The sequence below is a fragment of the Eucyclogobius newberryi genome, unplaced genomic scaffold (genome assembly GCF_026437365.1).
Source record: "Eucyclogobius newberryi isolate DKJ021-1_F unplaced genomic scaffold, fEucNew1.0.hap1 SCAF_4, whole genome shotgun sequence".
Lineage (NCBI taxonomy): Eukaryota > Metazoa > Chordata > Actinopteri > Gobiiformes > Gobiidae > Eucyclogobius > Eucyclogobius newberryi.
The window spans coordinates 1,639,409-1,652,553 of record NW_027316056.1 but is presented as its reverse complement, the minus strand read 5'-3'; the positions used below and the strand labels follow the sequence as shown (position 1 = coordinate 1,652,553).

At 43.0% G+C, this 13,145-nt stretch overlaps 1 protein-coding gene across 1 annotated transcript in view; it reads right to left on the bottom strand.

Annotated features, from left to right (window-relative positions):
• Positions 1 to 11,598, bottom strand: part of LOC140377306 (piezo-type mechanosensitive ion channel component 2-like) — a 196,398-nt gene extending 184,800 nt beyond the window's left edge. The window contains exons 1-4 of the mRNA XM_072462675.1: positions 11,580 to 11,598; positions 10,685 to 10,777; positions 1,298 to 1,405; positions 1,177 to 1,219 (exon numbers count right to left, since the gene is read on the bottom strand). Coding sequence (XP_072318776.1) covers positions 1,177 to 1,219; positions 1,298 to 1,405; positions 10,685 to 10,777; positions 11,580 to 11,598 — 263 coding nt within the window. The remainder of the gene's footprint in view (positions 1 to 1,176; positions 1,220 to 1,297; positions 1,406 to 10,684; positions 10,778 to 11,579) is intronic.
• Between the last annotated feature and the right edge of the window lie 1,547 nt (positions 11,599 to 13,145).

Here is a 13,145-nt window from a genome sequence, read left to right as displayed (position 1 = left end):
CTCTTGAATGCACCTCTAATGTCAAACACAGACACTCCTCCTATTGGTCATGCTCTGAGTGAGAGACAAAAAGAAGATAAACTTCTAAACTGGATTTGCCTCACTATATCAATATAAATTACTAGATGTAGTGAATCATGTTAAAATCACGATCCAGCTCAAATTAAATGGTGTTTTTCATCATTTGACACATTTGATTTTGTCTTCAATGTTTCAGGGACATTGCTTGTAGCTCCAGCCTTTCCTTTTTCTGTTGAAATGCTGGAGGGTTAAACTGTTTCTGTTTTATGCAGCTGAAATACAGAACTGAAATTATTTGCACTCTTCTCTTTCAAATTTAAATTTAAATTAAATGTTATCATGTACATAATGATTATTTGTGTTTTTAGCAGTTGTGTGAAGCACTTTGAATTACTTTGTGTACAAATTGTGCTGTGTTATAAACAAAAACTGGCCTTTATTCATTTGCAACAGCCACAGTGAAGTACAGTCAAACACAACTGTAAACTCCATCGGAATGAAACGGGCTGTATCTGAGTTTTCTCATGTAAAATGACAGTACAGTACAGATATATTGTCAATTCAGCTCTTGGGGTCAGAATCATCTGATTATAGAGCAATTGATTCAGCAGGAAGTGTGCTGTTAGCATCATAGTGGTGGAGGAAGTACTCAATATTGTTACTTCAGTAAATGTGCAGATACAGGAGCAAAAACAACATACTCAAGTAAAAATAAAAATCTACTACTAAGTAAAAGTAATGAAGTACATGTTTGAAATTTGACTTTTGGAGTAAAAAGTAAAAATATTTTGCATAGATTTTTAATATCTATGACAGAGTGAAATGTGTATATTTTGGTTTGGTCAAAGCCAAGACTTGAACTGAAAACCTTTATGCAGGATGTCATCATAAACATGCTAAAAATAACCCCTCCAACCCTGTGGAAAGTACTGTTTACTTTTCAGTCCAGTAAAAACAAAATAGTGGAGCAGGAAGTACAGACAGAGTGAGTAAAAGTAAAGAGTATCCACTTTCAAATGTATTACATGATTACTTTCCAACACTGAGGATTAACTTATTAATGGTGTATGCATGAAGTATTTTAGCAGAACCTCAAAATATTTTATCACCAATATATGAAAGGAACATCTGGCTCTTGCAGAATGCTGGTCTTACCCAATGAGGCCGAGCTGAGAGAGTGCCTTCTGCCATGAGGTACCTGAAGGCAGCACAGTTAGCTTCTTCATCTTTATGTTAGCAGGTCAGAAGCCCACACAGATAATAGCACTGGACTCACAGTTGAAGTCTGGCTGCAGTGGGATGGTGGTCACTTGGAAGAAGACCTGGAGGAGGAGGAAGAGGAGGCTGGACACACAGATGGCGGTGACACAGCGGGCTGGGCTCCCTGCACGCATACACAGTAATACAGGTTTAAAGGAGAACTATTGAGCGTCCCTGTGATTTATAAATATGTATTTTCTTTAAAAAAAAACATATAGCAACAAAAACGTACGGTTAAATATGTTTTTTCAAAGCATTTTATGAATCAGTCGTCACCCCCTGCAAGACCAGCCTTGCAACAGTTGCCAACACCAGCTTGAAAACGACTCTCCTGAAAAACCCTTTTTTAAACACGTGGCAACATTAAATGTTTTTAGATCTGATTATACTGATTTATTTCAGAAAAAAGGAATAAAAAAGAAAGATAGGGAAAATAAATGCCTTTTCATAAAGGAGCTGCAGGGGGAGCTCTATCACTAAAGTTTCTGCTTGTCTATAAAGACGACACAAGGCCTGTTGCAATAATTAATATGGACTTCAATAAATGCCGCCTAAGTCAGACTACTCCTTCAGGCTACAGCTAAATCCAAGTAAAACATCCATTTAAATCAAACATTCACCTGGGGAGATAACTAATTTAGGTGTGGGAGAACCCGTCCCCGGATAAGCGGAAGAATATGGATGGATGGATAGTGTGGGAAAACACAACAGTGAACTTTTAAAAGACAAATTCTAAACATGCCGGGTGGATCGCGCAAGAGGACTGGCACTCAGCGCCAGGCGAATACTGCTGCAGCTAAGTTAACAGGTACAGATGTGACCCAAGACTCTGCATCCCTACCTACCCACGCAGCTTCGGGACCGAACAGGATCCAGCTATCGTGGCCGCAGGAGATCACGGATTACATAAAGGCAGTGGACACAAAGATTGCGCTCGGTAGCATGCAAGTATTAAACTCAAAGACTAACGAGATGGAGAACCGAGCCGCCGCAGCCGAGAAGGAAATCTCGAACCTAAAGGAGACGGTCCCTGTCCTACAATCTAATGTGGCACACTGGACGAGCGAGGATAACATCATGATGGACCAAATGGACGATCTCGAGAACCATAATCGCAGAGGAAACATGCGGGTTGTTGGTCTATCAGAGGACACGGAGGGGACGGACGTGGTCAAGTTTATGGAGACCTGGATCCCTGATCATCTAAAGCTTCCAACAAAGGCTGGGAAAATAAAGCTTGACCGTGCACACCGCACACTCTGGCGCCCGAGACCAATTATACTGAAGTTTCACAACTTAAGTGACAAACAACGCGTTCTGGCGGCATCCAGATGTCTCGCAGCGGGACAGCCTGGATCGGCCAAACCCCAAGTATCCTTTTTCAATGATTACTCAGCGAGAGTGGGAAAGAAACGCAAAGCTTTCGACCAAGTGAAATCTCGTCTGAGAAAAAAGAAGATGGATTATACTCTGCTTTACTCCGCAACACTGAGGATCCATAAGGGGCCGGTGCGGAGTGATCTCGGCAGCAGTCGCCACATGTTGGAGTTCACACCGGTGGACGAGAGGAACGCGTCCCCCACGCCTTCGGGTGGAGGACAGGTCTCTCACTGTTATGTCGGCCTGTGGGCCGAACAGCAGTGCAGAGTACCCAGCCTTCTTGGGAGTCCTTGGGAGGGGTACTGGACAGTGCACCGTCCGGGGACTCCATTGTTCTACTAGGGGACTTCAACGCCCATTATTGTTATTAAGTTTACTTCACCGGAGGAGGCATCATTTCTAGATAACAAGACAAACTCCTGAACAGGGATATGTTTTCCCTTTATCTCCCTTTCCTTTTTTGGACCTTTGGACCCTGATGGACACATGTGAGTAGCCGCCAATGTGTTCCCACTTCTTTTTGGAAATACCCAGGTGAAAAGGTTATAGTAACCAGGGCCTTGTCTTGTTAGAAAATGGTTTTCCCTCCACCATTGGAAAAAGTAAGAAAAGCATCCTTTAACATTAAGCGGTCAAGATACTAACAAAGATGAGAAAAGAAAATATTTATATTGTATACCTACAAGAGACTCTTTTAAACTATTTAGAACATCTAAAACGAACTGAAACCGGTTATAATAAACTATTATTCCTCATACAGGGATCAAACATAAGAGCGGAGTGGCTATATTGATTTTAACCAGAAAAGCATTCGAACAGAGTTTTGAACACAAAGATAAAGAAGATAGATTTGTCCTGGTCAAAGGAAACATTTATGGAAATGTGTTTACATTGATAAATGTATAGCAACCTCATTTTCAACAATAATGTCATGGATCTGATTGTAAACCACTCAGAGGGAACCCTCATCTGTGGTGGCGATTGGAACCTATATATTCAGCCAACATTGGAGGTCTCGACTCACAAAGTACTGGTAAATCTATAAATAATACATTTTGCAATAGAGACCTTTGGGGTCTAAGTGAGTCCAATGTCAGCTACCCCGATCGTGGTTATGTTGTGGTCAATTGAGTATTCAGCTGAAGTTACTGGCACCAATCACACAGTGACAGTTCTGACCCTGATCTGCCCAAGTCAAAAAGAAGAACACATCCCTTTCATTCTTGGCACTAACACCAGCCATGTCCGCCACTTGATTCATCAATGCAGAAAAAAGGGTGTTGACATAGCCCAAGTATTAGGGATCCAAGCCCAAAGTGATCAGCAACCGGTACTCTCTGATGCTGTTTCCCTGACCTCTAGTGAAGATGAGGTAGACTGTGTAATATGGCAAGGTCCAAATTCTTTGTCCCTACCTCCAGGAGACATGCAAATAACCTGCAAAGTCAACTTCAAGCAGACAGTGGGCCAAGAGATCTTGATGGGCACTACGTCTCCTTTAGCTCCACTGCCGGAAGATGTCTTACCACAGTCAATGATTGTGCCTGCAAACGCGGTCCAAATCAAAAGTTTCCGTATATAAGTATGATGCTGGCTATTCGCCCTACTTTGTCATGGTTGGTCGTGAAGCCAGACTGCCAGTGGACCGGTGTTTTGGGAAATCCTCTGCAAAGGCTGTGGAAAGTCACTCATGCTATGTGTCAAAGTTGAAAGAAGATCTCCACCATGCGTACAAGTTGGCATCTGATACTGCAGACAATGTACATCAAAAGAACAAAACTGCTTATGACAAAAGAGTTGGCTTTCAATCTTTGGAAGTCGAGAGACAGAGTCCTACTCAAGAACTGGGGTCTCAAAGGAAGACACAAGCTGGAACCAAGATGGAGTTCAATACCCTATCAAGTTGTGGGGAAGATGCCAAACCTACCCGTCTATCAACTGCAAAAAGAGAATGGTAGTGGTGGTGTAAAACAATCCACAAAGACCACATTCTTCCTATTGGGCAACATGTAAAATTGACAAGAACTGTTCTGTCAAACAGAAAACCAAGTCAAAGACTCTAAAGAATCCGACAGTTATAGCTGAGTCTACAGTGTCAGTAAAAGAAGGTCTCAGACAAGCGCTCAGATCTCAAGAGGATCTTGCAAATGTTCGAGAAAGTGACAGTGATGGGGAAATGACACAGGAGGAAGCAGCAGTTGAAGATGGTGTAGAGTCTGATTAGGAAAGTAAAACTGAGACTGATCCAGTAATGGTCACCCAAGAAGAGTCAGGCCAAGATAAAGAGGAGGTCGTTTCTGCCCCAAAACAAGAGGTGGAGCCCAAAGCAACACGATGTGTCATAACCCCAAAAGTTAAAAACCTACGAGGTTCACCTAAGATGACCCGGGAAAGGCTAAAGACCAGCCAATCACTATAATCCATAGTAATCCATAATCTCATGCGAGAAGTTTTGTGCCGTGGTTTGAGAAGAGAATCTACAATTAGGTTTAGTGTGTGGAGAGTGATTAAAGACACTGTAGTTTCAACGCGAAGCAAGTGGACAGTGTTTTTATCACTCTATTAACTAGTAAGTTAATAGAGCTTGTATAAAACAAACTCGGGAAAGCGAATGTTTGCTGTGTTTCGGCGATCACGTGGGACCAAGGGCGGACAGTCAATTGTTGCCGGACTGGACAACGAGAGAAGGATCCAGACAGCACTCTCGCTCAGAGTACCTCTGGAAGTCTTGGAGTGGGTGTAGGCCACGCACCTGCAGCGCCATTGGAGTCACACTGTAACCCGGTGCACTGAGCTGTTTTGACGGAGAAGAGGGCTACGCAGAATGGACCGGACGAATCTGGTGGAATTAACACTTTTACACCAGGTACCCAACCTTTATTTTATTTTGCTCACAGAGTGAGTTTTTGGTCACACCGCCCACAAGCATCGATACAGGCCTGCAACGTAGGGTGTATTTAGATGCCGGCTTTAGGACGAAGTAATTAATCGGTACTACACACCAACAAGTGCTGTATTTTGTGTGCAGTTGAGTTTTCTGTGTATTGTTGTGTTTGCTTTACATTTTGTTTACATTTTGTCTTATTTTGTCTTTGATTATTTAATACTTTACCTGGTGTCTGGTGTTAATTTGTTATTTCAGTCCCTACTGTATTAAGCCACTATCCTGTGACCAAAACGTGAGTACGTGATTACACTGTAAAATAACCCATAGCCCACTCAAGTGATTCCAGAGTAAACAAGGGCTACAATCCAGTTTGTGGCAGCACGTCTCAATAGGTGGTAACCAAATATGGTATATTAGGGTGGGCTCAGAGCGGGTTCAGGGTTCAGGAATTGGCGCAGCACATTTTCACTTCTCATTTCATTCATTCTCTTTAGGAATTAGCCAAGTCTTGCTCAAATGAATATCTGACAGCAGAGAGCCAGTTACAGATGGATACTCACTGGCAGCATGTTAAGACTTTTAAATACCATGTAAATATGTCACCAGAGGAAACCTACGTGTCTATAAAAGTGATTTTGTCTCAAAGCTAAGGCAAACATACATTACTTTCATTTGATTACATTTATTGTATCTTAGCATTAGCTTGGAGACAAAGGTTTGACTTGTATAAACATAAAGATGTCTCCAGGTGAAGTAACCATAATTTAATCACTCACTGCACTGTTCATTTTCTGCACTACATATGTGTATCTGTACAACTGTAAATGTGTGTACATTTTTAATTTATTTTTTATTTTTATTCTTATATTTTTATCTGATAGCTTATTGCTATGACTTATTCATTGTTCATTGTTTTATTGTTTTGTGTTGCATCGATCACCAAGACTGGTTCCTGTTTGGGAATGTTGTTCATTGACAATGGCAATAAAGCTGGTTCTGGTTCTGGTTCTGGTTCTGGTTCTGGTTCTGGTTCTGGTTCTGGTTCTGGTTCTGGTTCTGGTTCTGGTTCAGGTTCAGGTTCTGAAGTGTTTACCTGGTACGTGAAGGTCTGAACAAGCTGCTGTGATTATTGATCTGGAACACACTCTCCGCTTTGTGTTTTTCATTATTGTTATTATTTATTTATATTGATGTTGACTTTATTACATCTAGGAAGCATTATTCATGAGGATGCATAACAGAACAACTCTACTTTGAATAATTGTTTTTCTTTTCGCTTATTTTAGTTATTCAATTGACTTGAATTGTGCTTCGTGCAAATTGTGCTCTATAAAAAAATTTGATTGATCACAGTGAAGTTAATGTCACCAATCTGAAGATGGTATTTACAAATACATGCCATATTGAGACACTCAGTGTCTAGTTACATATACTTATCTGAGCGCTAAATGTGGGAGATTAGGTTTGTGGGAAACTGGATAAATAGATACAGAGGGCGGCAGAGGTAGCCAGTTCTTTGAGAGGACTGGTAACAGGAGACGGCTCATTAGGAAGGACTTCCCCCCATTTTTTGATCTTTTATACAATCAGGTTTTCGGTTCAATGTATGATTGGCATTTTCAATGTATTTTTTCTTCGGTTTCAACTTTGTAGTTCTTGTGTTTATGTGGTATGTTTGCCAGAGTTTTGTAGCATTAGTAATTTAGTCAAATCAACACATTTGGTACCCAATGGAACCAGACAAGTTACAAGTAGCATCCTTTAATATATATTACATATTGAACACTATAAATAGATCAAACATATTTTTATATATGGACTTGGTGCCAGTCCATGTATGGTGATAGTGTTTGATCCAATGACTGAAAACTGTGCTTTCAAAAGCACCACCTGTGGGAGATGTTTGTCATGGCCTCATATACAGGCAATGAAAAAAGTGTTTAATTTAATGTTTTTAAATTGGTTCCCAAAATTGAATGAATGAATGAATAAATAAATAAATGCAATGTTGAAATGCAGCCTTGGAGCGCTGTTTCTTTATCTAATTCACCTTTATTTGATATTGTGCAACGCGGAGCACTCGCCTTCATCACCGGGGTGCCCAGACTAAACCCAGACTAAACCCAGACTAAACCAGGTCCAAAAGCCGGAGACGCTTAGCACAGAATACGGCGCAGTCAGCGCACACATCTCTTATAAACTCAACTTATGATCCATAAACGAGGGCAGGCAGCAGCAGAGCCACGGGAACGAGTGTTCCTAAAGCGCACACCCCCAGACTGCAGTGATGATGACCTGCATTAAGGCCAATTCATACTTCATAAGAAGCGAGAACTTAGTTTGTGCACCTCGGACTGTAAGAACAGCCTTTGCTGGTCAGTTCTCAAAACTGGTTCTTGACACATCAGATGAGCAGAATCCACAGACTCAGAACCTGACTACCTGCTAGTGGAACAAGTGGAGGAACCTGTTGGTCCAAGAGGACATAGAACATATTTTAGAGGACGAAAGCAGGAGTGTCATAGGTTCGTTTTAGCTTCCGTGAAAAATGATGGCTCAGTCGAAAAAATGTGTGTGGTGAATTTTATTTACACCCAGTCCCAAAAACAGTGGCAGTTTTTGGGACTTACAGTGAAAAAAACGACGACTATCAAACAAGGTATTTACAGGATCCAAAAAACTCACAACAGCGATAGCAACAGGTTCTCACAACAAACATGCTCTCCTCAGCTCTCTCCCTTCACCAATGAGCAGAGCTCCCTTTTAAACCCCTAGCGCCTCCCCTGGGCAAACCAATTAACAAAGGACGGGGGTTAGACACAAAAATTGCATAAATCAACACAAACCCCCAAAATCATATTGTCCCTTTAACTTAAAATGAAGTCTCCATAGCCCTCCATTTAGCTCACACATTAATAACACAGGGAACAATAATACATAACAAAAACACACATTTCAATCGAAACGGTCAAGTCCTCTGGTCACGTGACCATCCCAAGCACGGCAACTAGCGCTTTAAAACTGCGCCTCGGCATTGCCTCTGGTTGGCCCACAGGACAGGAGGCAGCAGCAGCAGGTGAGTGGTGCGTAGGCACCAGTACCTGCTCCGCTGCGGCACAATCCAAGACAATCACGCCTAAGCCATCCCAACGCAGAGGTGCTTGGGAAACCGCTGGTCAAAATAGAAACCATATAATGCAGAATCTTTCACACCAAATTGTTCCCAGGTGTTGGCGGGTAGTCCTTTACACATCAAAAACTATGGCTTATCTCTTCAGCGCCTTTAACACGCTATGGACCTGGCAGAGTGGATCCTGGTTTACCTCACAGACCGACCCCAGTTTGTGAGAGACTGTGCCTGACACTCGGACCTGCAGTGTGGGGGCGCCGTCCTCGCTTCTTCACCTTCTACACTGCAGACCTCAGACACCACACGGACAGTTGTGTCCTGCAGAAGTTCTCTGACCACTCTGCCATCATCGGACTCAACACAGACGACGACAATGCAGAGTACAGATGCCCGAGCCACCTCAGCTGGCTCCTCTCAACATGGAGGAGCAGCGGCTCTACTCCGAGCTCCTCCCGTGTGACTGAGCTCCTCGCCCTATCTCTCAGGGAGCGCCCAGCCACCCGGCGGAGGAAACTCATTTCGACCGCTTGTATCCGCAATCTTGTCCTTTTTGTCATTACCCAAAGCTCATGACCATAGGTGAGGTCAGGAACGTAGATTGACCGGTAAATAGAGAGCTTTGTCTTTCTACTGAGCTTCTTCCTCACCACAACGGTCCGATGCAGCGACTGCATCACTACAGCCGCTGCACCGATCTGTGCAGCGTCTGCAGCCCCTGTTGTTCACTAGTGAGGGAATGATGGAATGTGATTAAGACCCCGAGATACTTAAACTCCTCAATTTGAGGCAAGGATTCCCTGGTATTACCTGTGTTAGGGCAGTTGGTTGGGGTATAACATGCGTTGGGGTAGTCGTCGGGTGATTACCTGTGTTGGGTGCAGTCGGTTGGGGTATAACATGCGTTGGGGTAGTCGTCGGGTGATTACCTGTGTTGGGTGCAGTCGGTTGGGGTATAACATGCGTTGGGGTAGTCGTCGGGTGATTACCTGTGTTGGGTGCAGTCGGTTGGGGTATAACATGCGTTGGGGTAGTCGTCGGGTGATTACCTGTGTTGGGTGCAGTCGGTTGGGGTATAACATGCGTTGGGGTAGTCGTCGGGTGATTACCTGTGTTGGGTGCAGTCGGTTGGGGTATAACATGCGTTGGGGTAGTCGTCGGGTGATTACCTGTGTTGGGTGCAGTCGGTTGGGGTATAACATGCGTTGGGGTAGTCGTCGGGTGATTACCTGTGTTGGGTGCAGTCGGTTGGGGTATAACATGCGTTGGGGTAGTCGTCGGGTGATTACCTGTGTTGGGTGCAGTCGGTTGGGGTATAACATGCGTTGGGGTAGTCGTCGGGTGATTACCTGTGTTGGGTGCAGTCGGTTGGGGTATAACATGCGTTGGGGTAGTCGTCGGGTGATTACCTGTGTTGGGTGCAGTCGGTTGGGGTATAACATGCGTTGGGGTAGTCGTCGGGTGATTACCTGTGTTGGGTGCAGTCGGTTGGGGTATAACATGCGTTGGGGTAGTCGTCGGGTGATTACCTGTGTTGGGTGCAGTCGGTTGGGGTATAACATGCGTTGGGGTAGTCGTCGGGTGATTACCTGTGTTGGGTGCAGTCGGTTGGGGTATAACATGCGTTGGGGTAGTCGTCGGGTGATTACCTGTGTTGGGTGCAGTCGGTTGGGGTATAACATGCGTTGGGGTAGTCGTCGGGTGATTACCTGTGTTGGGTGCAGTCGGTTGGGGTATAACATGCGTTGGGGTAGTCGTCGGGTGATTACCTGTGTTGGGTGCAGTCGGTTGGGGTATAACATGCGTTGGGGTAGTCGTCGGGTGATTACCTGTGTTGGGTGCAGTCGGTTGGGGTATAACATGCGTTGGGGTAGTCGTCGGGTGATTACCTGTGTTGGGTGCAGTCGGTTGGGGTATAACATGCGTTGGGGTAGTCGTCGGGTGATTACCTGTGTTGGGTGCAGTCGGTTGGGGTATAACATGCGTTGGGGTAGTCGTCGGGTGATTACCTGTGTTGGGTGCAGTCGGTTGGGGTAGCAGCGGTAGTAGAAGCAGCAGCAGGACGTAGACCAGAGAGAAGGCGCTAAACCTTATGCTGGAGGCTGTAAAAAAACAAAGCACATGATGCTGATATTCTGATTTGTGCAGTGTTCAAAACTTTTTAGCTGTTATTTGTATCTATCAACGGACTAGATTTGATACAAGACAAAAACATGGATTCATTAATTCAAGCTTGATTGATAAATTGAAATACCACAACAGGGGAAAAATAAATACCCTCTTTAAAGAACATAAAATACATATATCTAGGGTTGAAACAATCGGGTTGAAACAATTAAATTAATCAAAACAAATTGATTAATTGAGATAATCGTATGAACTAATTTAGGAATGAAATAAATGTTTTCTGGAATATACACAGAAAACATGCCATGTGTTAAAGAGGAAGCAGGAATAACATGAAATGACAAAAGAAACATGATCTTTTTTTTTTTATCCTGAATCAAAATGTCTTCAAGCTGCATCACTTCACATTTATCTGGGGAAAATTGCCAAAATCTATATTTGCACTTTTTCCTGATCTAAACAACTAATGGATTAATCAAAAAAATGATTGCAAGAAGAGGCCTCTGGGAAAACCCAGGACACGCTGGAGGGACTATGTATCTCAGCTGGCCTGGGAATGCCTTGGAATATCCCTGAAGGACCGAGAAGAGGTGCAAGTGGAAAGGGAAGTGGGAGTCCCTACAAAGACTGCTGCCTCTGCAGTCTTTGTAGGTCCGGCCCAAGATAACGCAGAGGAAGATGGACGGATGGTTGTCCAGAATATTAAGGCGTTGATTTAGATATTATTCCCGGTGAAAATTCTGATTTACTGTATATGCCTTGATAAAATGTTATTACCAGTCAGGGTCAAGGTCATTGCTTTGCTTAATTTCTTGGTTATAATAATTCCTTATATGTAAATACTTCTAAAAGTACCGGTAAACACTTTTAAATTGATTAGTTTCTACAATCTGCCAAAAAACAAACATTTATACCTTTTTTAATCTAGATCTTAAATCTCAGGTCGGTGTTACTTGGTGTAAAACCAGTTTAAGATTTTAACATTTGTGTTTAGTTTGTCTGTTTTGATCAGCTCCTTCCATGTTGTAAGAACAGATTTTAACCAGGGATTCTTAACTTCCTCCAAATGACTCAACCACTTGTCATCTACCAATAAGGCCTGTACAGGAATCACCGGCACAAAATTAATCTCAATATTTTTCCTTTGAGCTTCATATTCACACTAATCCCACCAGCAACTCTCTGATCTGAGCTGAAATAAGAACCCCATTCTTACTGTGAAGCACGGGGGTGGAAACATCATGTTCTGGGGGTGCTTTCCTGCACAGGGGACAGGACGACTGCACTGTGTTAAGGACAGAATGACTGTGGCCATGTGTTGTGAGACAAGGGTAACAACCTCCTTCCCTCAGTCAGAGCATTGAAGATGGGTCGTGGCCGAGTCTTCCAACATGACAATGACCTGAAGCACACAGCCAGGAGAACCAAGGAGTGGCTCTGTAAGAAGCATATCAAGGTTCTGGAGTGGCCCAGCCAGTCTCCAGACCTAAATCCAAGTGGCCCATAATCCCTGCTGCAGTGTGTGCAAACCGGGTCAAGAACTACAGGAAAAGTTTGACCTCTGTCCTTGTAAACAAAGGCTTCTGTACCAAATATTAACACAAGTTTTCTCAGGTGTTCAAATAATTATTTGCAGCAATAACATACAAATAAATGATTTAAAAATCATACAATGTGATTTCCGGATTTTTAAGCTTCTGCGTCTCACAGTGGAAATGCATCTACAATGAAAATGTCAGACCCATCCATAATGTATAAGTGGGAGAACTGGGTGTCTTTTCCTGACTGTAGAGTGATGTGCTTTTCCCTCTACTGTGTTTGTGCTCAAAATGTTCAGACAACAATGCTCTGAAATCAGCATTGTCAAACTAAACATTCTGTCTCACGTATGTTAAAAAGAGCACAGACACTGGACACAGCGCAAAGTGGACTGGCTTCCCTCATATGATATCACTTTTTGAGCTTACACTACGCACAGTCCACAATCAAAATAATGAATGGTAATACTAATTACAATGATAATAGAAGTGACCTACCTATACCAAAATACTAATAAATGAAATTCATAGCCTACAAAGTATTTTAAAACAAAATATTGCAATAACATATTGCAATATTTTGTGATATATATATATATATATATATATATATATAGTGCATATCGCACTTTTTTTCAATACCGTGCAGCCCTTGTCAGGGGTCAATCTGCGCTCCAGATGTGTTGACACATTTAAACCAGTCCCCTGGGGGTGGGAGCAGTGCGATGCCTGAGTGTGACCCTATTTTGAATTTTTAAATGTCCCATTCACTCCGTCCAGTTTACATTCAAAGTCTATGTGGGCG